At 40.5% G+C, this 13247-nt stretch overlaps 2 protein-coding genes across 5 annotated transcripts in view; one reads left to right on the forward strand and one right to left on the reverse strand.

The window, feature by feature from the left end:
• The window catches only part of ZNRF3 (zinc and ring finger 3), a 98479-nt gene that overhangs the window by 74583 nt on the left and 10649 nt on the right, over positions 1 to 13247 (forward strand). Inside the window, exon 9 of one of the 3 annotated variants that reach the window (XM_068412191.1) lies at positions 157 to 3442. The exons of the other annotated variants lie outside the window; for them this stretch is intronic. Within the exon in view, the coding sequence (XP_068268292.1) occupies positions 157 to 200 (44 nt within the window). The 3' untranslated portion in view covers positions 201 to 3442. Of the gene's footprint in view, positions 1 to 156; positions 3443 to 13247 lie in introns of those variants that run through there. 3 annotated transcript variants of the gene reach the window in all.
• KREMEN1 (kringle containing transmembrane protein 1) overlaps positions 6597 to 13247 on the reverse strand; it is a 33731-nt gene continuing 27080 nt past the window's right edge. For both annotated transcript variants that reach the window (XM_068412195.1, XM_068412194.1), the window contains exons 8-9: positions 10333 to 10417; positions 6597 to 9355 (exon numbers count right to left, since the gene is read on the reverse strand). In XM_068412195.1, the coding sequence (XP_068268296.1) occupies positions 9193 to 9355; positions 10333 to 10417 (248 nt within the window). In that variant the 3' untranslated portion in view covers positions 6597 to 9192. The remainder of the gene's footprint in view (positions 9356 to 10332; positions 10418 to 13247) is intronic.

Here is a 13247-nt window from a genome sequence, read left to right on the forward strand (position 1 = left end):
CCTCATCCTTTTCTCGCAGGGGGAGTGCTCCAGCCCCCTGAGCATCTTGGCTCTCTGCCGAACCTCGCTCCAGTCAGTCAACATCTTGTTCTGGGGGCCCCCAAACTGGATGCGATATTCTAGATGCAACGTTCCTTAGTTTTCTTTATCCTTCAGGTGCTGGATCTCATCCCTTGGAGAGAAGTCAAATCGGTGACTAGACCTGTCCAGATGATACCAGATGGAGAAGCGGAGCTTATTAGAGACTCCAGATTCTCATGGACTTAATTTTTTTTAAGCTTGGACAAACACACAAAAGTGGTAATGTGGAGAAGTCCCTCCCCCACTTCCTCTTCCTCTTGTGTCCGCATCAGCTTGATTGTCTCCTTTCTCCCTCTTGCCTGAAGCCTTCAGGCATCTATTTGTGTGCAAAGCCCACGTGGGACATGGTGTGGAGCATTTCTGAGCTCTAGTGCCATTTCTATATTAATGACAAAGTGTTATTTATATATTTTCTTTATAGAAGTGACCGTGTCAGCTCTTACTGAGAGGTAACACGGTGTGTTAAAGAAGCCAGGCTATGTGTAGATGCTGTTATCTCCTACTTAAAGGAGTCTAGCCTTCGATAAGCTCAGGGCTACACCTGCCTTAGAAACCAGATAGCACCTTGAAATGTAGAAGTCCAGAGGGATACAGCTGCTGAATGGATGCTCAGATACCGACTAATCCTGGTAGCCAATCCTAGTAGCCAGCAAGTCATATGAGTGTTTTTGATGGAGGTGAGGCGTTGGACTGTCTCCTTTCTCCTCTCCCCTCCTCACCCTTTCATTACCTTTGTAGGTAATGAACTCACCTTCCATAGGAAGTTTTTCAGGCACCTGTAGCCCCTGTTATGGCTGTGAGGAACGCTGGCATATGCAGGAGAACAGAGCTTGAAGGGTGCTTGCAGCTTGGCTGGCTCATTTTGGAAAGAGGTCGGAAGGCATCTTGTTTCCTTGTAGACTGCAAGCATGCCTAAGGGAAGCAGTGCTTGTCACCTTTCGTGCTTGTGGGAAGGTGAGGGACTTGGTCTGATCATTGTTTTCTTTGCTGTGGTTAACGTAGCTTCCATAGATTGATCTGTTTTAAAGGTTTCTTGGGCCCAGCCAGTTGTGCTTCGTTTTTGTCTTGTGTACAGAGTGCTCTCTGTACCCCATTAGCCTGGGCACATACTTTTGTTCTTGTACTAGTGGGGATGTTTGTTATCATGAGATAATATATGTCGTCACTTCTGATAGCAATTGTTTCCTGTGGAAACAGCGGCTTCTGAGTAAGAGGCTACCATAGCATGGTTTAAATTGCCTGTCATGCTGCATGTGCCTGAGGACACAGTGTCATCCTGTCTGGTGTATTCACAGCAGGAATTCTCCTGAAGGGAAACTCATTACTTAATGCCCGCAGTGCCAGTCTTCTGAAAAGATTTCTCCGAAGTTCAGTACACTTTGGAAATACTTAAAAGACATGAAAAAGTAATGTCCTTGACAGCACTGGGCTAATTGTGAGAACCAGCAGAGTTAACTTGTTTGCTTTATAGTCCCAAATGAAATATTTTGAAAGAAGCAAACATCTAAGAAATAACGAATACATTCATCTGTTTACTTTTACTTTCTGTACTCAGTAAGTTAGGAAAAAATAATTCTATTTAAAGGAATTCACATTAAATCTTTTTAAATGAACAAACATCAAAATCCAGCTGTTCAGAGAATTAATACAAGGCAATATCTGAGTATATGATTAAAAGAAAAATTCCAATAAACACATTTGCTGTGTATAAAGCTTATCAAAAACTTACTCATTCTCTGAATGACTGAAGTAAGTGGTATGTGTTGGGAGAATAAACTCTAAAGGTTTGGGGTTTTTGTTTGGTTGGGTTTTTTATGTCTCTGCCTTTCTCCTTCCTCCCCTGAAAAAGAATGCATCGTAGAAGCTGTGGTATACTACCTTGGTTATTCTGCTTGGTGCTTTGTGAGGCACTGTCTAAGGCCACCTGAGATGTATTGTACTCTATAACTACACAGCGTGTTGTGATAAAATGTGGTTATAAAAAAAGAAATTTGAATATTCTGGCTCAGGGTGTTCCTGGATGTGATGGTCTCATTCACATGTTGTGGAAACCTCTGCCAGTACAACAGTCTCTGCAGGCCTTCCCGCAGAAGTACCCTACACTTGGTTTCTGTGTTTGATTCTATATTCAACATTTAGTTAATTCCCTGCTACCTGTACGTCCATACAGACTTACAGGCTAACTGGCCATGATAGATGGTTTTTATAACAGAATGCCTTTCTGCTACTTACATGAACAGTTGTCATTGTGTTTGGCTCATGAGGCACTATTTAAAATGTTTTTAATTAAAGTTATCTTATAGCACTTAAAATTGTTTTGTATAAAATTTGCTGTAAAGATTTGTAATATGGTCAAAGGGCTCTTTCTCCTTCATTACCATTTTTAAAAATGTTTTAAAAGCTAGAAAACATCTTGTATATATTCTGTATATGTATAGCAGCACATTTCATTTATGGAAATATGTTCTCAGAATATTTATTTACTAATATATTTATCTTAAGCCATGTCTTACGTTGAGAGTGTGTGACATTATTGTAATAATCATTGAAAATCACTAACATGAGGCCCTGTAAATACATGATAATTGCACACAAAGATTTTGCAGTACTTGCCGACCAAAAATGATTTAAGAAAAGTTGTAGTTACCTGCGGTTTTGTAAGAAAGTGTACAAATGTCTGTATTAAAAAAAAAGGCAAAACCACACAAAAATACAGTTTTATTGCATATACATGTGGAAATTGTCCTTCTTGTTTTGGGGGAAAAGGACATGGATAGCTGTGCTCCTCAAAGTATAGTCCTAGATATACTGAGATGAACTGTAATAAACAAAAATAAAATTTATTTCCCATCCAGTGATACATACACACACACAAAAAAAAATCCTTACCAGTCTCCTCCTCCAGTTTCTTCCTTCTGCCACAGATTTTCACCTGGTAATCCCCTGGACCTTCCCCCCCCTGCCCCCCTCATCCATGTTCAAGTGCACTGTAATTCAGTCACCTCAGAATTCAGCCAAGAAATGAGCCTTACTTCTCTCCAACCGCCTGTTTCGTATGTGAAAACTCCATGTTTGGGATGACAGACTTGAACTGAAGAGTCATTTGGCATGGGACTCTTTCTAGCGTGAGGATGAGTTATCATCCTCATCTCGGGTACTGTGGGAACGTGGTTTATGAGAAGACCGTCACGATAATGGAAGAGCAACAGGCAGGAGGGAGTTAAGCAGCACCAGCAAGTGCTTCCCAATCAAAGTGTGTGCCCTTCTTTGCTTGGTGAACAGAATCTTGGCAATTGCCAATGATCATAGATATGCATTTTATTTGCAAATTAGTTCATTAAACAATTGTTCTTAAAACTTTCCACATGTGTTTTGTTGATATGCCTGTGTTGATGGGTCACATTTGAATCCCCTTCCTCTGTCCTCCTTCCAACCCCACACTTTGCTATTGCTGACTAGTGTTTTGTTTTCTCATTTCTTGTTCTGAAGAAAACTGTGAGGTGCCTGTGCTTTTAAGAACAGGACATACCTTTACCCTTGCTGTCCCACAAAATAATCAGTGAGCCCATATATTCTGTTTGAGAAAGACAGTTGTGCACTGTTTGACAGAACTTGAATGTGGTACTTTTAGGGTTGGTTCTTTTTTTTTTTTGTGTGTGTGTGTGTGTGTGGTATTCTGTCTCTCTGTTGTGGCTTTTTTTAAATGACTAAAAGTAAATATTTTCTATAAAAAAAATTAATATTTCTATATTTGGCAGTGGGAGGTTCTTTTTACTGTTGGGGTTCAATATTTAAGGAACAAATCTGTGGCAAAATGAAAGTCCTGTGGGCACCATAAACCTGCATGGAACCTCCATATGGTAAAACAAGAAAAGCAGGAGCAGACTCTCTTGATGAGGTTGTACATTATGGTAACACTTGGTGTTTCTGTAACACTATCTCATTTTTGCTGTAGCAATATTGAGTGCATCTGTCAAATCCTATGACAGCTGTTAGGTAACATTGGTTGTTACTTGTGTAGCGTGAAGAGAAAAGTGTCCTTAAAAGGATGGCCATGTTCATACTGTGTGGAGCCAGCCTGGCCTAAGGCTTTGGCCGGGGAGAGAACAGCATACCTGAAACCAGATACTTCATCTTGCAGTGGAAGCACCGCGCTCCTGGGACTTAAATGCTTCATAGAAAAGTGTCTCTTTCAGAATAAAGAATATGTTTCCCTCATGGGGAGTGAAACTGTTGCTTAGGAAACAACAAAAAAAAGGCAACAGTTCCCAGAATAAACATAAGTGTAAGAGGAGTCTCATAACCTGAATGGCAAGAAAGGAGAGCAACCTCCCCTGAGTAAGGGGAGGCCAATCCCCCGTGACTGTAGTGTTCCTAAAAGAAAACAAAACAAGAGTTTGAATCCTGACACGAAAAGCTGGAGACAGTTTTGGTATCTGACACTGGTATTCAGAAATTTGCATAAATGTAGCTGAAGATTTCTTGGAGAGGATGTAGCATTATTTTGATCAGAAGGAGAAATTCGTGAAAGAAAAGATGAATCTTGCAAGAAAGTGGAAACAGCATTACATGTTGCTGCAATTTATAAAGAAAACACTGAAAGACTTGTTATAGTTACTTCTAACAGTTTGAAAACATGTAACCTGAAAACTTCAATTTGCTGTTACCTCAGAAATTGCTTCTCAGAGCAATAACATATTTTCCGTATGTAATCATTCTCAGCATTTTCAGCTCAAACATGCTCTTCTAACTTCCACAGCAGACAGTCCTGCTGTAATCTGCTGGTGAACTGCAGCAGTTCAGAAGCCTCCTTGTCAAGCCTCCTTGCTTGTCTTACACTTTAGCGATACTAACTGAACTCCTCCTGCAGAAATTCACTGTGTTTATTTTTTTATAATTATTACTTACAGCCATTTGCTGAATGCAAGATGACCATGTATAAACACAGCACATATTTCAGTGGTGAGTCATTTCAAGTTTGATTTATTCTGTTTTCTTGTCAGCCTCATTTGGTTCATGTGATAGCCTTTGGATTTACAGTAAGTTGTCTTGAGACTGAAACTCGGAATGCCAAATTTCACCCCAAAGCACAGGTGCTCAGTAAAGTTGAGAAGGTATGAGTTGCATGAAATGTGTATGTGTTGGGGGAGGTGTGTTGTTATAGAAAAAAATGGTATGGTCTGAAGGCAATTGTATTTTTCACTCTCAAGATCTCAAGGTAGCAGAATGATAAGGTTGTTCATGAATGTCTAGAATAATATTCAAGTGAAACTATCACTGGACTATATTTCGTTGGAAGATTGTGAAATAGCAGTGCTACAAGGTATTAAGAACTAGTTGGACAAGTATTTGTCAGGAGTTGTTTTTGTAGTTCACCCTTCCTTTAGGCAAAGTGGTGCACTAGAAAAAACTGTTGGCAGTCCTTCCCGTTGCCTGAGAAGGCTTATTGAGCAGAAGATGAAACTGGAATAGCTGGTCATGCTCATTCAGCCAAGTGTCCGCTGATGTGTCTGGCCTGTAGTCATACAGGCTGCAGATTCAGTACAGTTTCCAGGGCTATCAGTAAAAATCTCCTACTTACACTATTGCCAGGGGAGGCTATAATTCTGCAATACCACTGGGCTGTCTGCATGAGCAATGTGATAAACCTCCTCAATGTTGTACTGGCTGTAGAAAATCTGGTAGAAACAAGCCCTAAAAAAGATGATGTTAATGCTTGATTGAAACAGCAGATGACATGTTTGATGTTAAAATGGTCCTGAGAGTACAGGCACACGAACTTGCAGAATCTGATGCGCAGCCTAATACAATTACAAGCTAGAAATGAGATTCAAAGGAGGAAAGTGCATCTTAAAGCAATCATTTCATCAGCATCTATTCTGCCACAAAACTGTGAGTTACCCTCTTCTCAGTGTTCTTCTATCATATATACCAATGAATTATCTTTGATTTTTTCCCTATGGTTACAGTGTATAGAAAATTTATTTTTCCCAGAGTGTAAACTAACATCTTCCTATAAAATGTTAGCAAGATACAAGCATAATATGCTGTATTAAATAATGCATTTCCTATACATATATAAATATATATTACTATGATAACATATCACACATATTTTTAAATAACACAGTTTCTATTTCCCCCCAACATAACAATATTAAGACAAAAGTACATATAAAATCATTTAGTCAACAAACTAAACTAGTTTTAAACATAGATTTTGAATTACGGAGGCCACCTGTCCAGCTGGCCCCCTTCCACCTGAGGTCCACGTATGCTGTGGGCTATTGTAACTGACATGCTGCATAACGTAAGGGGGCAATCTCACAAACTGCTGTGGTGGCAGTGCCAGCGTAAATACTTACTGCCCCTGCTTCTGAGGCAGACAACTGTCTTTTTCCTATGGCTTATTGTCCACTGAGCTGTGTTAGCTCACCTCTCTGTGCAACCACCCAATAAACAAGATCAGCGAATTCATCTCTGTTAAAAGTAACTCAGGGAAGAAAAAGCGATGGTAATTTTTAACCTGATCAGTTTATTGCACCAGCACACAGCCGGTCATACCAACACAACAGAGTGAGGAGGGGGCCAGAGCAGGGGCTGGAATGCATGTACACGAGGTGGCAGCTCCTCGTGATGGTTTTGTTGTCAAAACAGTTGCTTTTGAAATTATGGCCAATGTCACATTTGCAGCTTGTCCAGCCTGTGAAGGGAACTGCTAGGTAGGAGGTCAGAAGGCCATTCAGATACAATTCCAAACAAATTATTCTTCTGCAGTTATTTTCAATTTGTTGAAGAAAATGCTGTAAGTGCGAACATCCTGAGGTGTCCGCGCCCTCCAGCTGTCAGCACTCAGCTGCTGGTGTCGTAGGGGCATTTCTGTATGCTGAATCATGTGGGATTACAACAGTTGTGCATGTCAGACCCTTCTTCTTTCTCTCCCCAAACCCTTGTAGCAAAGATCGCAAAGTGCTGTGTTAATGGATACCATATACCACCACACCCCTGAAGCGTTTGTACTAGAAGTGCGAGCAACCATATCACATTTTTCAAAAAATCCACAGCAGAGATCTACCTGCTCCTTATGGTCTCAGGCCTGTAGAGTAGGAAGTGCTATTTAAGGGACCCTGTCCATGCATTTCCATCTATTGCTCTGTTTCCGAGGATTAGAGGTATCTAGAATCAGACAATTTGAAAGATCTGGGGGGACATAACAACTTCCTCTACACTTTTATCAGCGTGTTTACCTGTGCACTGTCTAATACCTTATGCTTAGTCATGTTCATTGTTGTCATGGCCAATTAATCTGCTATAACTGATGTTTTTATGGGTCTTTTGTACAGAAATTGGATAAACATTCCCTAAGAAAGGTCCATGAAGTATGATTTTATTATTTAAAAAATAACTGAGAGCTAAGGGACTGGTGCAAAAAAAAAATCTCAGTTTCTAAACTCTCTAGATTTTGCATTAGTAGCATCAGTCTTTGTTGTTGTTGTTTGTAATAAGAAAAGCTTAACAGTTCTGTGCTTTTTCCTTCTGCAGTAGGAATCAGTCGTGGGGTGCTCCTGATGTTTTTTCAGTTTATCAGCGTTAACTAACTGCTTTATGAATGTCCCTTTGGCTGTATATGTTTAACTGCTCAGGAACATTTCATAAGGCAAGCAAACAAAGCTTCATCACAATGTGCTCATAACTTAACTCTTAAGGATCTAGCTTTACACTGGTGCTCTCTTCCTGGTTTTCCATTAGGAAGCAAACTAATTTGTTTTGCTACAAATCTGTGAGGTAGACTCACTCCCTACACAGCATGATGCAAAACCTGACTCTTAAGAAGGCAATTTAAAAATTTTTGTTGGGTCTGAAACAGATAATGTTTTTCGGTCCAACCTGATGACACAAAAGAGATAACCAGTGTATTTTACAACTTGTCCCGTCTTGATCTTAGGTGATACTGTAATTATATTTTCCTGTGTTCTTTCCAGCAGCTCATGCAAGAAAGTACTAGATGTTCCCATGATATTCCCTTTTTGATATAAACAATTCCATAATTGCTGGCTTAGTAAAGGCTTGTTTTTATTAAGCATTTATTGTGGTATTGTTCAGCTGTCTCTGGCACTCATCTATGGTACGTAAATGGAGCTGGAATGAATTCAGTTCAGGTGAAACACTAGATCTGCAATGGCAAGTAAGGCACAGTATTTCATTGTTTAATTCTTTGATGCCCTATTTTTTCAAGGAAATCTATAGACCTCATGAAGGGGAGGGAGTTATGTTAAAAACAGAAGGGCAGATACTATAATGAATTTAAACTCAGTGAAAATTTTCTTACTTTCCTTAGTTGTCTTTTGCAGATGCATTTAATAGTTGTTCTCCAACTGCAGGTCTGGTATACACAGACCATTGGTATATGTTTAAACTGATACTTATTCCTTTTGTCTTAACCAGAATTACTGTACTTTAATGGGTCTCACTGAATTTCCTCTTAGTTTGAGGGGCTGCTCACTCAGTAAACTTTTCCAGTCAATTTACATCTCTGCTTGTAGAAACAGCAGAGCACTGGGAAACCAGGCTAATTGATAGCTTCCCAAAGTCGCTGACTCCCGTTTTACTCTACAGTACCATTTAGAGCTGTTTACATTAAGGCCAATAAGCTCTGGTTGCTGTGGCAGCTGAACAGGTAGGTTATCAGTATCTACCTCTGTCTTCAACCTTGAGAATAAAGGGACTAAAGTAGCCTGATACAATACAGTGGTACAGGAAAGTAAGATACAACAAGTCCTCAACCTGCAGATACTCCTTCAATTACTTTTGGCAGGGTACAGGACATTTTGAATTTTACAGGTTTTTATATGTATTTTAAGTGCATTGGTTTAAAGGCAGTAATTAACAGCAGTACAGATTTGATGAGCACCAGATATTTCAGAACTATTGCCACGATTAAATCTGTTGTCATTAGTATACCCAAGAGAACAGCAGATAGACAAAGACATTCAAAGGCGTTTGGAAATTGACTTTTTGGAAAACAAGTTTGAGATTGGAAGAAAAAAAAAAAGATTATTCCCAAGTCACCTGGATTTTAAGAATAGTGGTTCTTGTAAAATAAAAGTCGCTTCAGTTTCCCACTAGTGGGTTGCAATCATCTTGTTGACTTCGAAGCTTTTTCTTGAAGATGGATATCGATGTGGATGGCTGGTAAAATATACTCCAGATCTCGCCAGCAGTAGTGACCTCACTGGAATCTTCTGTTTCAGTTGCACGTGGTATCTGATGGGATCTAGGGAACAAGTGTTAATTCACCGTAAGTGTTAAGGTGCTTGGGAAGCTGCTATTATTAGTATGTCTGCATTACTGCTACACTGGTAGTATTAGCAGCTTCCACTACATCTGTGATTGATACCTTTTCTTTCTACCTGCTGCACACTTACGTAGGTTTTTGGAGTGTGTGTTTGTTGTTTCTTGACCAAATGAAAAGTTAGGCATTCTGTTGCTAGAATAGTTGCTACCCTGATGAAAGCAGTTACATTAGGCTAAGAAGCTGGTACATATTCTATTACTAGTTGCTATTAATATAAGTTAATTTCCTTGTATATTTAAGCCTGTTTGTGGTATGTAAATACAATATTCAACATTTATGATTTGTTGCTAACTCACCCATCATTTCATCTAGAGAACACAAAAATTACTTGGTATAAGTGTAGAGAAATATAGTAATAAAACTATGTTGTTTTTAATAGGCAAAAAAAAAATATACTGGTTAAGTGTCACACCATAACACAGATTTTCATTTTTGTGATTCTTTTTTGAACCATTTTCAATATTTCAGTAAAGAAAGTATTAACTAGCCTATATCTAACTTTTTTTTCCCAGTTCCCCAATCTGGGATGAGGTTTTATTTTTTTTCCTGCAAAGTATAATCATAGTTTGACCGCTTCCCACCAATGCTAGATGTCTGATCACATTTTCCTCTTTGCTATACAACATCACTCAGTATGAGAAACCTTTTTATTCCTTAAAATAAAAATTGTGTCAAAACAAGACCAAAAGAGAGACTCTAGCAGCAAGTGGTATCCTAACAGACTGGAAAGTTTAAAAATGTGCTTATTTAGTACCTGAGGATACAAATATGTAATATATAACTTGGGTTTGAATGTGACCAATCTGACAGAATCGAAGGCAGAGAAATGAAGTGTACCACGTTTGGTACAGAGCTGAGATGTCAGTTCTCCAGGGACAGTTTTGCTCCATACTTACCTCATGGTTACGTGGAGAAATATCTTTGCTATTATGGCTGTAACACTTAGGATGAGCAGTGCTGTGAGACTATATATTGTCCACTCTGTAAAAGAGAAGGGGAGGGGAGGGAAGCGGAGAGGAGAGGAGAGGAGAGGAGAGGAGAGGAGAGGAGAGGAGAGGAGAGGAGAGGAGCTCTCAGTACATTCATTTACTTACAATTTTAAAAGTAAGAATATTGCACAAAAGAAACATAGCCTTCTGATGCTTTAGTCAGAACTGTCACAACTTTAAGTATTTTCTGCAAAGACTGGTAGAAACTGTGTAACTCTCAGAACTGTTTTTTTTTCCCATGCAGGACTGCTCTCTATAAGTTGGGAAAATCCAAAGCATATACCAGTAAAATTATCTAACTGCTATCTAGGAAAGGAATCAAAACTCACTCAGAGGAAAATTTAAAAGCAGACTAAACAACATACTAGAATATATGCTACCAGTAGTAACTCTCTTTGCAAGGAGATGGCCTAGTTTTATATTACTAATTATGTTAGTGTCTCATTTTAGTGCATCCAGGGCTAAACAATAACCAGCTGTTCTATCACCCAGTGACCTGTCCTCAGACGAGAAAGGGAACTGGGAAAAGGAAGGGAGACCTGTGTGTTGAAATGGAAATAGAGTTAATAAAATAAGAAAACCAATATTAATGCTAATGCTAATATAAATTATATAGCATTATACTCAGCTCATACGGTGATCGCAAGCTGCACACTCCCAGCAGCGAATGCCTGATGTCAAACCCTGCAGCACCACAGCTCCAGCGACAGCGTGACGGTCATGACGACCGGGAGAGTGGCCTTGGGAGCACGATGACAGGCAAGACCCTCCAGGGATGGCAGCCATTGAGAAGCAAAGCCATCCCCAGCAAGCTTTCCAATGTATACGGAGCGTGACGTTTATGGGCAGCTGCCCTGGCTCTCGCTCCTCCTGGCTGTAGCAGCTGGCTGACTCGAAACCATAGAATCATAGAACCACAGAATGGTTTGGGTTGGAAGGGACCTTGAAGCTCATCTAGTTCCAACCCCCCCCCCCCCCCGCCACAGGCAGGGACACCTTTCCTCTAGACCAGGTTGCTCCAAGCCCCATCCAACCTGGCCTTGAACACTGCCAGGGAGGGGGCAGCCACAGCTTCTCTGGGCAACCTGTTCCAGTGTCTCACTAACCTCACAGTAAAGAATTTCTTCCTAATACCTAATCTAAATCTCCCCTCTTTCAGTTTAAAACCATCCCCCCTCGTCCTGTCACTCCGTGCCCTTGTAAAAAGTCTCTCTCCAGCTTTCCTGTAGGCCCTTCAGGTACTGGAAGGTGCTAGAAGGTCTCCCCGGAGCCTTCTCTTCTCCAGGCTGAACAGGCCCAACTCTCTCAGCCTGTCTTCATAGCAGAGGTGCTCCAGCTCTCTGATCATCTTCGTAGCCCTCCTCTGGACTCGTTCCAACAGCTCCATATCCTTCTTATGTTGGGGGAAATGCTCATGGCCTCGATCACCATGGGGACCCGCATACCATGGCTGGCCACCAACTGAAACAAAAGTCTTACCCACTTTGTTCCCACCATATCACGTGCTGCAGCCTTCTCAGAAGCACAGATTTTCTGAACAGAAAATTGATTCCATGATTCTATCCCAGCGAAATCAGGACAGTCAGTAATCGCTAAGTATGGGGGGTTTTTTTTTGTGGTTTTTTTTTTTTTTTTTCTTCCTTTCTAGAGTCTCCTGAGATAGGTGATCAGTATTTGTGGTCTGCTATTTATTACCTTAACCTGAAGACTCTTGGTCATTGTATTTTACATTTCAATTTAGTTCTGGTTGTACCAGCAAGTCAAGCAGGACTTAAAGAACAGCTTGACACGTTGTAACACTTGAACTATTTAAGAGACTGGGGCTCAAGGGAAGCTGACTTCTAAATTACTAGATCACCTTTTCATTTAGACTGGCATAATCTTGCAGTGGGAGGCTACAGCATGTCGAGATGGGAAAAGGGATGGCACTGGAATGTAACTGACACTGAACAGCCTTGCAAGGACCTTGAATTATTAGAACAACCAAAGGCCATCAGTCCTGAAGCTCAAAGGAGCAAAAAAAAAAAAAAAAAGCATAAGTTCCCTCCCACCCAATGCCCCTTCCTCAAAGCACTGACTGTTCATGATGATTTTAACAGTATTTTCATAACTCCATAAAATCAAAGGGTGCAGTTTCATTTTGGGTCAATATGCCCAAGCTAGTCTAACACTAGGCAGCTTAAATGTAGCTGTGGTAACTCAGGCCCTAGCCTGGGCCCAGTGCCAGAATATCTGCCCAGAATCAGACGTGTTCTGCAGCCTTGCTAGTTTGGGTATATTCAGCTCGTGTGCAGTCATGTCCTTGTGCTTCAGCCTGGGAACGCAGACAGCTTCAGGACTGCAGAACTATTAGAGTGTCCATAGAGTGATCGAGGCCCAGCTTCAACAATACGTAAAAGCAGATAACCAGGGTAGTTTAAAGATAGGAGAGACCAATAGTGATATTCACCAAGAGTGCATTTCCAGTCTTCAATTACTTACAACTCAACAATTTCCTGAATGAAGTGATGTCTTGAGGTGAGTCCTACACACATGACAGTTCTCAGTGGCATCTACCTCCCCTGTACCCATTAACTTGCTTCATCCTTGTCTAACCCTCTTTCTATTATTGCTGTAGCTTTTGTGAATTGGGATAACTGGGATGCATCCAGCATTAAGGCTCTTCCAGACTCTACAAACGCTTGCTCTTTTTTCAGCACCTTTTGCCACCTCTATGGTAGCACTGGTCACTGAAGCTGATTCTAGTAAGGAGGCTGCTCGGACTCACATCTTATTCTGATGTACTTTCTGATGTGCTCAAGGACTCACCATGTTCACACTAT

This window comes from Nyctibius grandis, chromosome 14 (genome assembly GCF_013368605.1).
Source record: "Nyctibius grandis isolate bNycGra1 chromosome 14, bNycGra1.pri, whole genome shotgun sequence".
NCBI classification, from domain to species: Eukaryota; Metazoa; Chordata; class Aves; order Nyctibiiformes; family Nyctibiidae; genus Nyctibius; species Nyctibius grandis.